At 39.9% G+C, this 17,108-nt stretch overlaps 1 protein-coding gene and 1 pseudogene across 3 annotated transcripts in view; both read right to left on the reverse strand.

Annotated features, from left to right (window-relative positions):
* The window catches only part of L2HGDH (L-2-hydroxyglutarate dehydrogenase), a 51,119-nt gene that overhangs the window by 8,917 nt on the left and 25,094 nt on the right, over positions 1-17,108 (reverse strand). Inside the window, exons 5-9 of one of the 3 annotated variants that reach the window (XM_027111180.1) lie at positions 13,256-13,346; positions 11,948-11,982; positions 3,396-3,563; positions 2,344-2,501; positions 1,127-1,258 (exon numbers count right to left, since the gene is read on the reverse strand). In XM_027111180.1, coding sequence (XP_026966981.1) covers positions 1,127-1,258; positions 2,344-2,501; positions 3,396-3,563; positions 11,948-11,982; positions 13,256-13,346 — 584 coding nt within the window. Of the gene's footprint in view, positions 1-1,126; positions 1,259-2,343; positions 2,502-3,395; positions 3,564-11,947; positions 11,983-13,255; positions 13,419-17,108 lie in introns of all 3 variants that reach the window. The other 2 variants (XM_027111179.1, XM_027111181.1) reach the window with 2 other exon arrangements.
* On the reverse strand, positions 5,952-7,804 carry LOC113622732 (histone PARylation factor 1-like; annotated as a pseudogene).

A 17,108-nucleotide genomic window follows, 5' to 3' on the forward strand; every position in this document is an offset into this window, starting at 1 on the left:
AGAACATAAAGCCTAGATATTTTTATCCCTTCTATTTCAGAAGGTGAGTAGAGGGCTGAGAGAGATAAGAGTTAAAAACATTAGCTGGGTTTTAATAGTTCTTCTAAGGATTCAAAGAGGCTGGTCTGAGAATGATACATGAGAATCAGATTTAGACCAGGAGGCTCCCCTGAGGGAGACAGCTGACGTGATTATTGCTCTCTTCCCAGATACAGAGTCGAGCTGCTGATATATTACACCAGGCAAGTTCAGCAGCTGTTACTGAGGAGACAGACACTTAGTGCTCTAGAGATTCATTGCAGGATGGATTCAGGGAGGAGAGGATCTCAAAGACCACTGCTGATTAGGCCTAACAAATGGCTGGTTCAGCGGAAAAGATGAGCACCCTAAAAATATCACCAAAAAGAAAATAGGCTTGTGTGGCATTTAGGACAAGGTATAGATCAAGTCCAGAAAGCCTTTTATCTTTAAGAAAAAAACATTTTTTTAAGTAATCCTTCCTTTGCCCCACACCCCCACAGCAAGGACTCAGACTGATTGCTACCATACTATTTCCCACTTCTGTTCTACAAATAGTCCTTGAGGGAAGTAGGATCCAAGAAAGAACAAAGTAAGTACAGAGGAAGCAAGGTAAGATGCCAGGTATGAGTATGTTTCTAAAAGCTTTTAAGAATCAATCAAAGTATAATGTTTTAATATGCTTATTACCTAATTAGGTAACATGGTGATCAATGATCTTATACAGAATTAAAAGTCAGAAGGCTTTGGAATCACAAGAGTAAGTGGCCAGGGAGATTAAAAAAACTTCAGGTGAGATGTTTATCATGAATGAAAGCTAGACACAAAGGTGAAGGTGGCATCATAACACAACTGAAATGGAGATTTCAGCTTAATGCTGTAAGGTAGTCCAGATAATCATAAATGGACCTAGTTCAAGCACTAAGGGCCATGATGCAGCAATGCCCAAACTGCAAGGGGAATGAACAACTTGTTGAGAAAGAGAGAGCACACAAAAATTCAGTGGACACACTGATTGAAAGTGTGCTTACAAGTCACCAAGTCAGACCCACCTCCCAAGTTCACCTAGGACATGACTGTATTTACAACCCTTACGGCTTTTCCTTACCTAAGTATGTCACTGATAGTAATTTCAGGGATAAACTTTTGAAGGTGCTTCACTGTTGCACTGAGAAAACAGGCTTTGTACATTTCATTAACTCCATAGGAAAAATTCTGGAACACCAGTTTAATCAAGCCACTGAAAGCAAAGAAAATAAAATCTTTATGAAAGAAAGGAATTCTTTATTATCATACAACACCTTTACAGCTATTAGATTTGGGGGTGGGGTGTGGCATCACAGAAATCTATGCAAAGTCAGAAAAACCACATATTAAAAGAAAATCAGCTTTTGGCCGACGTAAGAAGGAAACTTCATCAAAGGAATACCTTCCCAACTCTAAAAGTAAACACCATTCAAACTCAAATTCCCAGGGAATGCTGGTTTCAAACTAGGATAAAGCCTGCCAACATCAAGGCTTTCTAATTCAATGTTATGTGCTTTCAAAAGGCATTAAAGATCTTTAAATCATGGCATTAAACATGTGGGACATTTACCCTACTTTTCTTTAGTCAGCCAGAGGTGAGACGCTCTAGTAGCGATTCTCACATGAGACTCTGGGGAGCCTATGTACATCTGTATTTTTACAAGCATACGTGCTAGGAAGCCCCATCCTAAACCTGTTTCAGAATCTGTGCAGGGTGAAACTCAAGTATAGCTTTAAAAGCTTTCTAGTGATTTTGATGATGTGAAACCCTCTAGAGAGCAACAGTGCTAAAAGGACAAAATACTTCACTGGGTTATTTCTTACAATAGTAAACACGCTGCATTCCAGGTCAACACAGCAGTACTGTTAGTCTTCCACAAAAAGAAACAAACCTGCTTATCAGCAGTTTCTCCAGAGGTTTTCAAAATCATGGTGACTGGCCTGAAATGATCTTATCAAAGCAAACCATCTACTGATTTTGAGAGAAACTTCTGTTTTTTTTTCAAGCTCAGCTAGAAGGTTAGCAAAACAAGATCTGGATTCTCAGATGTGCGATCGCTCGAGGCTCTTGGTCTTGTTCTTTTTAACCACAACCTCACCCTGGCTCATCAGAGTGTTCTTGAAGTAGTTAAAATGTTATGCTTATTCCACAAAGCTCTTAATTTAGATTAATTAAAAAACCAATATACCAATCACAAATATGAAAATTTATCCAATAAACAGAATATCGAGAAAGAAAAAATTCCCATATTAAAAATATAAGCACATAAAATCATTTTTTTAAGGAAATAAAGTTACCTCTTGATAATTATATCCATAATATCTCTGGCACTGAAGTCAAAGGGTCTGTAACCCTCTCGTTTAAAGGCAAGAACTGCATTCGGCCCTAGCCAAATACTGCCGTCCATCCTTGGTGTGAAGTGAACTCCTAGGAAAGGAAATCGGCTATCTGGGACCTATGGATTTAACAGAGCAAAGAACTATTAGCCCCATTTCATACTGCATTTTATTACACATGCAAACATTCAACTGGTAATATAAAACATTTTCTTCCCATGCATCTGATTTGCATTACTTTTGATCTGTACTCAGATAATACTTTTCTATTTACATGCTTCTGCCTAGAAATGCCACACAGGAAACCTGATGCTATGACAATAAGGTACATTGTCCCATCTATTCCTCTTTCTGGGTAAAGAAAAAAAACAACTGTCCTACTTTAGGTTATTCCCCACCTCCACCCTCCCCAAGTAGGGATATATGTGGGTGGCAAATAAAATCAGAGCTGCTGGAAAAAAACACACCTTCATAGCACAGGCTTTTGTAAAGTGGGAATGCAATACTTGGAACAGATGAAATGGAAGTTTTGGCAAGGTCAAAAACATTAAATAGCTGAATACTGGTTGTTCAACCTAGTAGTTCCAGACAGAAGAATGAGCTTTTCATTTAAATGGCTCTGTCTTCGCTACACCATGAAACTACACAGTGGCCAAATCCCCTTTTCTGCACTTATAGACAGTGAACTGAGAAAGAGGGTTGGCATCTGGGCGTGCTATAAGGAAAAGTTCTGTTATGAGTACTCCTTCCACCAGAGAAGTGGAAGAATTGGGTTCTTTCTTCACAGCCCTTCCCATGGTGCACTCAAGCTTTCCTGTACTTGTGGGCAAGTCATTATAATTGAATGACTATGATATCGGAATAAAGATTTGGGGATTCGACAACAAGAGAAACAGGTGGAATGATTGCACCAAAAGCCCTTCAAAATATCTTACTTCTCACCCCGGGAAAAGTTTTTGTTTCATTCCCCTTTTTGCCCACAACCATCTTGAGAAGGCAGAAGTACTACCTACTGGATAAATATTCCCTTTTACAAGATAGCGTTTTTCTGGCTTCAAGAGCAGGTAATCTCCCCGGAATGGTACAATTCGCGGATTGGGATTGCAGCCACTCAACTCGGAAATACGGTCTGAGTGAAGTCCTGCACATGTCACAACATACTGACATCGAACCTCCTCTCCCTAGTGCAAGAGAAAAGAACAGTGACTTGTGGGAAGTAGAAAGATTAGGTGGAGGAGGGGGAGAGGGAGAGGGCGGATAGATGATAGAAAAGACAATAAAGGGCACAGATATGGACTTCTTCCTTTTTATTCCTTTTAAAAGAGGAAATTAAAACAAGTATCAGCAAAATAAGTTCTTCAGCATTTAGGTGGCAGGTAGGAACTTAGGGCAGTGGCACACAAGAGGATGTACCTTAAATTTTGTACTTTAATCTAGAGATACAGTGGTTGACCTAGTGAGGATACCCAACAAGCCACACACACATACACCCGTATTTTACTAACACCTAGCACGGAACTTAACTACTTGTTGCATGAAGTAGTAAACTTCGTTTAGGTGGCCCCAACCAATTTGGCTTCCTTTGTGTTTCAGATAGCTTCTCCTGTCTTAGGTAGGAGTAATTGATCTTGTTACTCAATAACCTTGCACAATTCCCACTGTAACCTACCCACCAACCAATTTCTGCTTCCTGATCAGTATCTACTTTGCAAACTGAAGCTACTTTCAAAAACTCATTCATTCAACCCACATTTACTGAGAACGCACACCACAGTCAAGGTTTGCTTTAATGACTAGGAGACTGCTAATCTTAGGCTGTGTTTTCTCATAAATTTTATTTTGTGATTATCATCTGCATATTTTTAGGTTTACTCTGCCAGGGTTAGCCAATTTGCAACTCTATTTCCTAAATGATTTCATTTAACTCTAATTCACCACCACACTCTAATTTCTATCGCTTTATTTCTTACAGAGGAGACAACTAACACCTTCTTGCTTCAGGTAATTTCTTGTTCCTAGATCTCCTTCCCCGAGGACCTATTTCTGAAGCCTTGGAGTTCTCACCTGCCTCAACGTTCTTTCTTTCTTTGTAGCCCTTACTGATTCAGCCTTATTTTATCTCCGCGTGCTTCCTATTTTTGCTTAGCTACCAAGATAAGCATCTTTTCATGAGTTATACAAGTCACACTGATGACAAAAATCAGATGAAACTTGTTTATAGTGAATTCAAATTAGCTAGACTAAACCATGAAAGTTTTAAGACGCTTGAAGTCAAAGGACCATGTCAACAAAAACAGAAGTAGGTTGGTATCTTTCCTGTTCATCTAGAGTTATATACCAGAAGTACAAAAAAATTCTTTATGTGATATAAATCTTCTAGTTACTACTTTAAAGTTCAGCAACTCTTTGTTGAAGAGGAGCTTTATAAATGTAAAGATAAGAGAATTTATAGAATGGTACCAGAATGCAATAACCTAGAAGTTCTCTCTTAAAAGCTCAAGGAACGGGCTTCACTGGTGGCGCAGTGGTTGGGAGTCTGCCTGCTAGTGCGGGGGACATGGGTTCGAGCCCTGGTCTGGGAGGATCCCACATGCCGCGGAGCGACTAGGCCCATGAGCCACAACTACTGAGCCTGCGCGTCTGGAGCCTGTGCTCCGCAACAAGAGAGGCCGCGATAGTGAGAGGCCCAAGCACCGCGATGAAGAGTGGCCCCCGCTTGCCACAACTAGAGAAAGCCCTTGCACAGAAATGAAGACTCCAACACAGCCAAAAAAAAAAAAAAAAAAAAGCTCAAGGAAAAATTCTGAAGAAAAAATTTATTAAAAACTGTCATACATCTCTGAAATCAGTTTATGCTATACACGAAACAATTATTAAATTCAATAACACATTTATTTCACACCCAAAATTGAAATACTGAATTTACATTATTTGTTCAAACATAAATTTCTTTAAAAAAATAAACTATGCATTACTGTTGCTATTTCATAAGTGAAAGAATTTTTCCCCATATGCAATCTATAAATCTTTAGTTTGCAAATCCTCTCCCCATAAGTTTATTTTAAAAATTCATTTTCTTTTAACCTGTCATAAAAGCGTAAATATTCAACTTGATAAGTTGACTCAAACTTTTATTTTTTCATTTTTTTAAAACAATTCCATGTATTTATTTTTTTAATTTATTTTTTATTTTTTTAAAGATTTAATTTTACCTGATGTTTGGCTGTGTTGGGTCTTCGTTGCTGCATGCGGGCTTTCTCTAGTTGCGACGAGCGAGTGCTACTCTTTGTTGCGGTGCATGGGCTTCTCACTGCGGTGGCTTCTCTTGTTGTGGAGCACAGGCTCTAGGTGCGCAGGCTTCAGTAGTTGTGGCTCATGGGCTCAGTAGTTGTGGTTCGTGGGCTCTAGAGTGCAGGCTTAGTAGCTGTGGCGCATGGGCTTAGTTGCTCCGTGGCGTGTGGGATCTTCCTGGACCAGAGATCGAACCCACGTCCCCTGCATTGGCAGGCGGATTCTTATCCACTGCGCCACCAGGGAAGTCCCTCAAAATTTTAAATTATATTTTATAATTTAAAAAATATATTAAAATTATATTTTAAATTATATTAACTATACTAAAAGAAAATGTCAAAATAAAAGCAACAACTATAGCAAATTTGGGTGAAATACATATCCACTGGTATCCCATAGGCCCCTGCATATCCTGCATCACATGATGCCGTACTCTAGTGAAAATGTTCCTTAGATGAGGGCAGGGGCAGAAGCAGACTTTTAATCTTTTTTATTTTTTAGCTTTATAAAAGTTTTTAGTAAACGTTTCCATCAGTTTATTTTATGTACTCCTTAAAAAAAATCACAGGTTTAATATTAATGCTTTAAAGTATTATATACCAAAGAAAGCCAATTCTCATTCATGCTGCAAGTTGGTCTGTGTTTTCTTTACTCCTGTTTACCAGAAAATCTTCAATAATTTCTGCAAAGAGACTTCTCTTCAACAGAGTATAGGTAAGAGGTAAAAGTTGGCAGGTAACTTTATGACAATAGTCTGAACCATAACAAGGAAGTCCATTCCCACTTACGCCCCATCCCATAATCACATTCATCACTAGCAAACTGCACAAAAGTCATCGCTGAATGAGAGCAAAAGCTTTTAGTCTCTCATCACTTTGTGCTTCAAAAATTGTCTTGCAAATTCCCTTGAAGTTGGCATCCGTTTCAGGGAGCTCTCCGTACTCAGCATCATTTTCATCTACTGGGACAACTAAGCCCGCATCATGAAAAGTCTTTGTCTTGACTTTCTTATCTCTATGTTTCATCTTCATGGTTCTCTGTTCCAATGAGTAACCCAGTGCTCTGGCTGCTTCTGTGCAGTTTTCATCTATGTTTTTCAAGAGACTAGTTTTCTTTTTATGTTACTTAAGTTTTTCATCAAAACAAATTTGACTGCGGCAAACACATTATCTCCATTTTGATCAATTATACAATTTTTCTTTGCTCCATCTGTACCAACATATACAGGAGGTTCATCAGGAGACTCCCTGAAATACCCCACATGGAACTGAATTTTATTATCTCCAGTAATAACAGTCTGGAACTCAGGAGGGTCATAGTAAAATCTCCAGTGAAGGTTAATATTGGGCTTGCTAATTTTTTGTTCATTTTATACTTCGTAAAGACCCATTAATCAAAGGCCAAGGCTTGCAGAAAAGTGCATCCGCTGACTTCTCAGGATCTAGTTCTTCACAGAAATTCCAGAAGTGATAGAAATCTTCAGGCAGGGCTTCCCTGGTGGCGCCGTGGTTAAGAATCCACCTGCCAATGTAGGGTACACGGGTTCGATCCCTGGTCTGGGAAGATCCCACATGCCGCAGAGCAACTAAGCCCGTGAGCCACAACTACTGAGCCTGTACTCTAGAGTCCACGAGCCACAACTACTGAACCCACATGCCACAACTACTGAAGCCTGCGCACCTAGAGCCCGTGCTCCATGACAAAAGAAGCCACTGCAATGAGAAGCCCACGCACCACAATGAAGAGTAGCCCCCGCTCACCTCAACTACAGAAAGCCCGCACACAGCAACAAAGACCCAACACAGCCAAAAATAAATAAATAAAATAAATAAATTTATATATATAAAAAAGAAATCTTCAGGCAGAGAAAGCTTATGATGATTTTCTATTTCTTTTCTAAAGTCACTGGAGACATCAGCTTTACAGGATTTACTCCTCCTTCACTTCAAATGTTTTTTCACACTGTTGCTCCTCCACGCTGGGCCTGCACTTCCCACCGCTGCCAACCATTCTGCTTTTTAATCCTTTTTTGAATGGAGACCCTGGTTGCTCTGCCACTCGGGCCACATGATCCAGCAGCTCTGATGGTAACTGAAGTGTGTGGCTGATAGTGATGTTTTACGGAGACCATGGTAGGCCCCTAGAGGTGGAATCAGTACAGAACCGTAGGATTTTGGAGGAAAGTTATACCATCCTCTGCAGGTAATTAGCCTCCTTTTGAGAAAGTGCTTCTGCCTTTGGCTCAACACTCGACCACAGGTCACCAAGTTACCATGTGAACTACCCATTATGAACTAGGTATTGTCTGACTCACCAAGCTGCAAAATTGGGTGTGTACACAGCACTCTGTCATCAAGAGGAAGTGGAATATACGAGATAAGGGTTGTATAGGTCCTGTAGGCACACATAAATTGTGCAGGCAAGTGGCTCAAATTCCCATGACCTCTACTGCTAAATCATCTCCTCCCTCTCAGCCTGCCCCCATGGCCCCATGGAAAGTTCTCTGTCATCAGCTGACCAAGGAAGAAAAAAATACAGGCCTGGTTTACAAATGGTTCTGCACAACATTCTGGCGCCACTTGAAAATGAACAGCTACAGCACCAGAGCCCCACTCGGGAGTGGCCCTGAAGGACGGCAGTGAAGGGAGATCTTCCCAGGGCGAAGAACACTGAACGTTATACTCGGTTATTTATCTTGCCTAGAAGGAGAGACGGCTAGAAGTATGGATTTACACTGCTTCATGTGCAATGACTAATGGTTTGCTGGATGGTCAGAAAAGGGAGCTCTGGAGAAAAGGTATGTGAATGGACCTCTCCAAACGGGCTCAGATAAAAAAGATATTTCAGTACTATATGAATGTTCACTAAAGGGTGATCATGGAAGAGGAAGATTTTAATAATCAGTAGACAAGATGACCTGCTCTGTGGACGTTAGCTAGCCTCTTTCCCCAGGTACCCCTGTCCTTACCCAATGGTTTCATAAACTAAATGGTTATGGCAGCAAGGAGGTAATGCAAGGGTTCAGCAACATGGACTTACTCACCAAAGCTGATCTGTTTACAACCACTGCTGAATGTTCAATCTGCCAACAGCGGAATCAACAGAGCCACTGATATGGTCCCTGGACCACTTCAATCAAAAACCAAAGGCAGCACTCAGTGCTCACTGGAATAGACACTTACCCTGGATATAAATTTGTCTTCCCTGCCCACAATGCTTCTATGGAAACCACCATCTGTGAATTTATAGGATGCCTTATTCACTGTTATGGTATTTTACTTAGAAGAATTACTTCTGATCAGTGAGCTTATTTTACAAGAAATGAAGTATAACAATAGGCTCATGCTTGTGTAATGCACTGATTTTATCATTTTCCCCACAATCCTGAAGCTGCTGGGTGACAAAAAGTAGAATGGGCTTTTGAAGATTCAATAACAGCACTAGTTGGCTGGCAACACCTACAGGCCTGGGGCAAGGTCTTCCAGGATTCTCTACATGCTCTAAACCAGTGACTAATATATGGTGTTGTTTCTCCCATAGCCAGGATTCACAGGTCTGGAAATCAAGAGGTAGAAAATGGGAGTAGCTCCTTACTATTACAGTAAAATTTTTTGCTTACTATCCCTACAACTTTTGGCTCTGATGGTCTAGAGGTCTTAGTTCCCAAGGGAAAAAGGCTTCCATTAGAGAATAAGCAATGGTTGCATTAAGTTAGAAATTGATACTGCCACACTTGGCCACTTTGGGTTCCCCCTGCCAGTGATCAATAGCCAGAGGGGATTACTGCACTGAGTGGGGTAATTGATTCTGACTCTCAAGGAGAAACTGAGTTGCTACCACAGAGAGGGCTCAGGGATGATAAAGAGGAGTACATCTGGAATGTAGCTCTCCTGGGACATGCCTTAATTTTCCCATGTATTATTATAAAACTTAATGGAAAGTACCACAACCCAAAACAGGCAGGGCTTCTAATGGCACAGACACTTCAGGAATGAAAGTTTGAGTTACCCCACCAAACTAGGAACCATGACCAGCTGAGATGCTTGCCAAGGGCAAAGGGACTATGGAATGAGTAGTGGAAGAAGGAAATTATAAATATCAGCTATGACCACATGTCTGGTGACAGAAATGAGGAGTGTAGTAGCTATGGGTAATTCTTCCTTATTTTGAAATAAATATATTTGTCTATAAATTACCCAATTATTTCTTTATCCTCATTATTATGGACTGAATTGTGTCTCCCCTAAATCCATACATTGAAGTCCTAACGCCCAACGAGACTGTATTTGGAGACAGGACCTTTAGGGAGGTAATTAAGGTTAAATAAGGTCACAAAAGTGGAGCCCTAATCTAATAGGAATGGTGTTCTTATAAGACAAAGAGATACCAGAGGTTGCTCTCTCCTGCTCTTTCTCTGCACATGTGCACGCACAGAGAAAAGGCCACGTAAGGACATAGTGTGAAGACAGTCATCCACAAGCTGAGAAGAGAGATCTCACCAGAAGCCAACCCTGATGGCACCTTGACCCTAGATCTCTAGCCTCCAGAGCTGTGAAAAAATAAATTTCTGTTGTTAAAGCCACCCCGTCTGTGGTGTTCTGTTAAGGCAGCCCTAGACGACTAACACACCCATCTCTGTCACTTCCCCACTGTCTAACACCTCAATTTCAGTACTATCGACATTTGGGGCCAGATACCTCTTTGTTCTGGGGGCCTGTCTCTCACATTGTAGGATGTTTAGCAGAATCCCTGGCCTCTACCCACTAAATGCCAGTAGCATTGCCCCCCTTCTACTAGATGTGACAATAAAAATGTCTCCAGACATTGCCAAATGTCTCCTAGGAGGAGAAACTGCCTCCCGTTGAGAACTACTGATTTAATATAAGATGCTTAAATTGTGGTTAACCTTTTATCTCAGTATTTAAGTTGCAGGATCTCAAAGGGGGAGAGTGACTCAGCTAGAAAAGAAATGAACATTCATGATCAATAAAGTAGACTTCGTATCTTTTTTGGAGAGTAAGCATGTCTTCAGGTGTATGGAAGATAGTTGCACCTTGTGGATGGAAGCATAATCTTTCTACTCTCTTCATTTGGAAGTTAAATATGGTTATAAGGGGTGTGAATGGATGCCAAGTTGAAAAGGGATGGACTGCAGGGGGTTATACTGTGTCGATCTGGTTAAGCTGGGAACAACAATTCTTCCCTATACGGTTCCAGCTTAAAGCTGACCAAACAGGAATTGCATATGGTTTGGCAGGCAGAAGTACAGCAGCAGCCACTATTCTCTGAAGGTCATTCCAGTCCAACGAAGTGACAAACACCCACTGCAAAGTAAATTACAGCTCCACATTCAGCTTCCCAACTACTGCTCCTACTGATCAGGCACTGCTCCAGCCCACTGCTTGGGTATAGACAGAGGCAAGAGCCCCCCATATCTCCTCATGAGCTTCCTGCTTGCATTCCCACTTCAGCAGCTAGACACATGTGGCTTCTCAGACTGGCTGGAGATGCCTCTGATCTACCAACTCCCCTTCTGAACCTGCACTTCCCCAGATCCTTTAAAAATTGTGTAAGGGGACTTCCCTGGTGGTCCAGTGGGTAAGACTCCACACTCCCAATTCAGGGGGCCCAGGTTCGATCCCTGGTCAGGGAAATAGATCCCGCATGCATGCCACAACTAAGAGTCTGCATGCCACAGTGAAGATCCCACATGCCGCAACTAAGACCCGGCACAGCCAAAATAAATAAATAAATATTTTTTAAAAATGTGTAAGGCCTAATTCCTATAATATACTCATTGATGACTCTACTCTCCTGACTGAACTCTGATTGTTCAATGAACATACAGCTAACGAAATGCTTCTATGCCATTCAATAATTCTTGTTTTAGACTATGAGAAGATGAAGAAAAGTAGTCCATCTCTCTCTGTACAACCTGCTCCCTGCCCCCAAAGTCTTCTCATTAGCAGACAGTTAATAAGTTAATGTAGATAAGTAGGCAGAGCAATAAAACTATCAGTTTTTATTACTCTAAGTGCTTATAATCCTATCCTTTGCTGGCACAAACACTTCATGAAGACATTTCCAAGTTGAAACCCTTCTTAGAATGAAAGCTGTTACACTGCTCTCAAAGGATTTCTCTCAGAATAATTTTTACATTAGACAAATTTCATTCAATGACATAAAATACAGCACTGTGGTTAATTCAGCTTTTTAAGAAAGGAGATGACCGTAGATAAAGTAGATTAAAGTAGTTTTGCTTAAGAATCTTTACCTTTGTATTCCTTATAACAACTGGGTATTTCATCCCTGAAAAAAAATTAGTGAAAGATTTATTTTTAGCAAAAGAAAGCCTACATTAAGTAAACATTATTCTAGTAATCATTTAAAGGATTGTCTCTGTCATAACCATTATTGCCTCCTACTTTTCATTCTAAAGTTTTTTACCAAGTAACAAGATTAAACTAGTTCATATTTGACAATATACAAAACTCTGGCATGTTTTTAGCATATTTTATTTTAATTCATTTAATCTATACTTATAAACCATTCCCCACCCCAGCTCCAAAATAGACAGTCCCAGCTTTTCTGTGAACTGCAATCCTAGAAAACAGGCTATAAAACGGATCATCATAAATCAGTATGCATTTTCTCACAGAACTAATGCTATGACACTTGTTCAAGTCTTGGTTATCTGAATCCTTGCGGATTCTAAGTTGTATAGAGAAGCAAGAGTTATCACAACACAGAATTTTCAATGATAAACTATTTATAAAATTAGTTCCCAATCAGATACATGTGATCTCAAAGACCTATAAAGCATATGTACAGCAGGTAAAAAAAATATGATCTACTTACTTATATCATAGATTTGATTGATTATGCTACCTGTCTAACAATCTCAATTATTTAACAATTTTGCTCATCATCTTAGAATTTAAAAGGACACTGGGAGAATGACTCTGATAGCCCAGATCTCCTTAAAAACCTGTCAAGAAAGAATGAACTGAACACTACTTTTTTTCTCCTTCAAATTTCCCAACAATGAATTTAAGGCTTAAAAACTAATTCATTTGGTTTAAAAAAAAAAATTGTCCCCAAAGCAAAACAAAACAAACTCTAAGTACAGGCTACAATGAAGGAACTGGGTGGGGGGGGCGCGGAGTGGAGGGGGAATTCAGAATGGCTGAGTCATGTCCTATCCCAGACAGTCTGATTCAGTAAGACTGGGTGATGCTACAATCTGCATTTTTAACAAGCACTCCCAGGGGATTCTGACTAACCTGGATAGGGAAGTGTTTGCAGGCTAACTTTCCATAAACAGCCTTGGCAGTTCGGGATTTAGCACTAGTCAGAAGTGTCCCATCAATGCCTAGTTCTATCAGCACAAGACTCACTAGAAGTCCCAGTTCTCCCATATCCGGTCTCACCCTCACCCCTTCTGTACCTGCCTCCAGCTCTGGGCCCTTACTGTAGCCTAGCTTCTGGTGGCCCTCTTGCCAGCACTACCCTAGCCAAAAACAGTCCCAAGTTTGTTCAGAAGTCAATTCAGTATTCAAAAGAAAAGACAAGGATTGCTTACCATCTTTACTTCTTGAAGGACTTTCTTTAGCCATTTTAATATCTTCTACTTCAAAATTGGTCAAAACAGAGCCACCTGCTTCTTGGAAATCCTGGGCAAATGACAAAGCCACCTGCTGATAGTCCACAATGCCAGTATGAGGACAATCAATAGCCATTAGACCCTGGCACAGAATTGTGAAAAAAGCAAGACAATACAATTAAAAACCACTGAGCATAGGTTGTGCGATAAATTTGATTTTTGGCTGAATTTTTTTATTGTTTATATTGATGGATAACACACAATTAGCCTTTCCTGGCAAACATCTGATAGTCTTAAAGAAAAATAAAAGTGCTCAATTCAATGCCTAAATTTGAAATTGAATACATATATAATTTGTCTAACAGATAAAAGAAATAATACTAGCTAAATAAGAAAACCTCTATAATCAGGAAATAATTCTCCTCCTTAGGGGAGTTAATTTTTCGAGGCTCTTCCAGCTGCTACAATGAGTTTTTCTGTTTTATTTATACCTTACCCTATCTGATTCTGATTCATATCTGATTGTGAATCAAATAGTGTATCACCAATTATATTTTAAACAAACTGTAGAGATTTTTCCCAGTAGTATATTGTATGTCATGCACACTCAGTGAGAGCTCAGAGTTGTTCACAGTGTTTGCCGAGTGTTGATTTGATTTGCTGCAGAATCTATCTTCAAGACTACAACTACTGAATGGAGATTTTATGTGGTCAATTCAAACTTTCTCTTCAGGTAATATGAGAAATTAATAGCCTGGGTCTTTTGTTGCTATGTTGGGGTGTGTGTGTGTGTTGTCACTCAAAACATGTTTAAACTCTATAAATGAATGATCTACAACCATACCTATTTAATTTTTTGGAATAAGTATTGAATGTGCATTGGCTTTTCTAATTCTGAAGAAAAGGAAACAAGTAGCATTTCACAAAGTATTGACTACATTTTGGTGAATCCTTGGAAATGGCACCATTTTCTGTTGCCTTATTGTATATAAGAGTATATCAGTTCTCCCAATCAATTGCCCCTAAGAGCGTAGCCTGGTTCCCAGGATAAATGGCACCCAGAAGTTGAGCACGACAGGTAAATGCTCTATCCTCCTGTTTGGCCAGGACTGCACTGTTGTTGCAGTTTTACAATGATATGTGATAATATTATTTTAAATATCTCATCTGTATTCACTGCTCCACCCCTACCCCAGTGCATTTACCTGCTTGGCCTTTAAAAGTTTTTGACTTTGCCACCCATCCCTGACCAATGCTTCCAAATGGCCAGATGACACTAAAGGTGAAGGCTCACAAAATGCCTCACAGTCTCTTTTCACAAACTGAACATAACATTTGGCAAACTTCATCATTTTCCTGACAGTCTTGCTTCCAGAATATGACAGCATTTGCCAAGAACAGGAAATCATTCCTTCTGTTTCAATACAATCACATGTAAGATTTTACATTAGAACTTACATTGCCTGAAATCCCTAAATTCGCAGGTCAAATAAGTATAATTCAACTTTAAACTACAAATGGTATTTGGGGTACAATAACCTTGGAAGCTAACTTAGGATAATACTAAGAGTTTAGCCACAAAAAATAAGAGTTTAGTTACAAAAAACTTCCTTACGTAGCATAAAAACTATGTGACAAGTATGATAACAGGGTGATAAAAACATGCTGTAAAAGTGTTTCATATCAATAGTTTTTTATAATCCCAAATATCCTCCTTATTCATCTTATACTCCTATAACCCAGCACATGCCTGACACACAGAAGCACTCAACTATTTACTGACTGACTGAACTTTTGAGGGCTGTCTTTAAACTTACTAGATTCCTCCCCCGCCCCAGACCTTCCCTAACAGGTTTTCCTTCTTCCTTCCCTTTCTAGCCTTGGCTGTGACCGTCCTCATGAGATGTTGGTGTGCCCCGCCTATATGTGTAGTGGGGGGAAGGTGGAGCGAGTCACTGCTGCCCAGCAGTCAGACACTCTGGCCCAGGGCAGGGTTGGGGGACAGGCTGACTGTGTCTGTCAGCCGGCAGGCTGGGCGTGCACTGTCCAGGTTAGCAGGTCAGAGGATGAATCTGAGGTTACGGCAGGTCAGGTGTCTGGAAAAGAACCAGGCAAGCAGGTCAGGGAAAGTTGGGAGCTGGAAGTCAGTCAGGAGGCTAGAGGAACAGAGGAACGTGTGCCTGACCAATAGTGCTAAAGAAAAGGCAGGCGGATCACCACAGCTAAGGTCAGAGGAGGCAGTCAGGATTTACCCACAGCAAGCACTGTCAAGAGCTATCCTTCAAAGTTTACAGAGGCAGTTTAAAATTTTCCAAGATACTTCCCCTAGGGGCACTTAATTTTCTTCTTAAAGAGATCTGGTCCAAGAAGCCCTTTCCGAGTTCCCCTGACAAACTGTTTCTTTCTGGAGGGCCTGGAAGAAACAGATGTGACCCTATACCATGGAAATTTCGCCACCCATTCTTGGTAGTGGTGGTGAAGTTGGGGGAAAAGGAAGGAATTTACTCAAGACACTTCTATGAAATAACCAGAGTATATTTTCTACTATGTATTGCCACCCCTAAATATCAATACACCTAGACATTGATAACTATAATGTGGCATTCTATAAAGCAGATCACTACTGCAGAGGACTCAGAGAAAAGTAGGATATACCTCTTTTATGAGTTACACTATTTATTCATGTTTCAAGTGAGGGGTTCACTTCTGAGAAGATTTTCCTAGACTTTCAGAGTAAGCTAAAAGCTCTCCCTTACCTTGGCACAAGACAGAGTATCAGTTCTATCAGAAAACTTATCACTGTATTAAAATTGTATTTTCTGCTATACTACAACTTCCTTCAGGATGACAACTCTGTCTTACTCACTTTCATATCTGCAGTGCCCAACATAGTGTTCGGCACATAGTAAAGAAGAAAATGTCAGTTAAACTGAACAGAAACATACCAGTTCTGAGTCAGATCTGGGAGGAGGGGACTCTTTAAGTTGTACGACCTTGGAGAATTACCTTAACCAGTTTCTTCACTTATAAGACACAAAAATATGCATACATAATTTGATTATCTATACACACATACTTCATCCACCTCATTCCAAGACATGTGAGGATCACACAGTCAGGTACACAGAACAATATCCAGATTCATCCTGAACCTTTATGACTTATGAAGAGTTGTTGTTTTTTGTTTCTTTTTTAACAGTTAGGCATGATATAAAGAACCATGGGTCCACGTTTCTATTTTTTTTTTCTATCTTTAAAGTGCTGACAAGGATACATGACAGACAACGATTGTTATTCCAGTTGATTAGCTGGAATCTTCCATATACTCCAGATTTCAGTACTGCCACGAAACCAATAATCCTGTTTTCCAAACTCCACAATCAATATTGTTTTTACATCTTGACTAAATCCACAGTGGGGTCAGGGGCTCATATGTGCTTTTATTTATTTATTTTTTTTACACCAACCTTAAAGTGTGAAAGAGCTTTTCGTTAGTACATAAAAAGAGAAACACATGTTAAAAATTAGCATGCCTTCCTGGGGGAGGTTATAAATTGTTTTATTCTCAAATGGCAAGGTAATACTTGATACAGATCAGCGAGATTCTCACATCTTAATTTCACAACCAAATCCCATCAAAATCACATAAAGCTACAAAACAGCAACAGGTTTAGCTGTTTTATATTCAGGAAGTGCTCAATAATTTTTGTAAAGCACTGTTTAGATGTGAGTTTAAATGATTCATTTTTGTTTTAGTAGACTTGATTTTTTAGAGCAGTTTTAGGTTCACAGAAAAACTGAGCAGAAGGTACAGAGATTTCCCATATATTTC

This window comes from Aethalodelphis obliquidens, unplaced genomic scaffold, assembly GCF_003676395.1.
Source record: "Aethalodelphis obliquidens isolate GAN/ISIS:26980383/991018 unplaced genomic scaffold, ASM367639v1 scaffold10, whole genome shotgun sequence".
Taxonomy (NCBI): domain Eukaryota; kingdom Metazoa; phylum Chordata; class Mammalia; order Artiodactyla; family Delphinidae; genus Aethalodelphis; species Aethalodelphis obliquidens.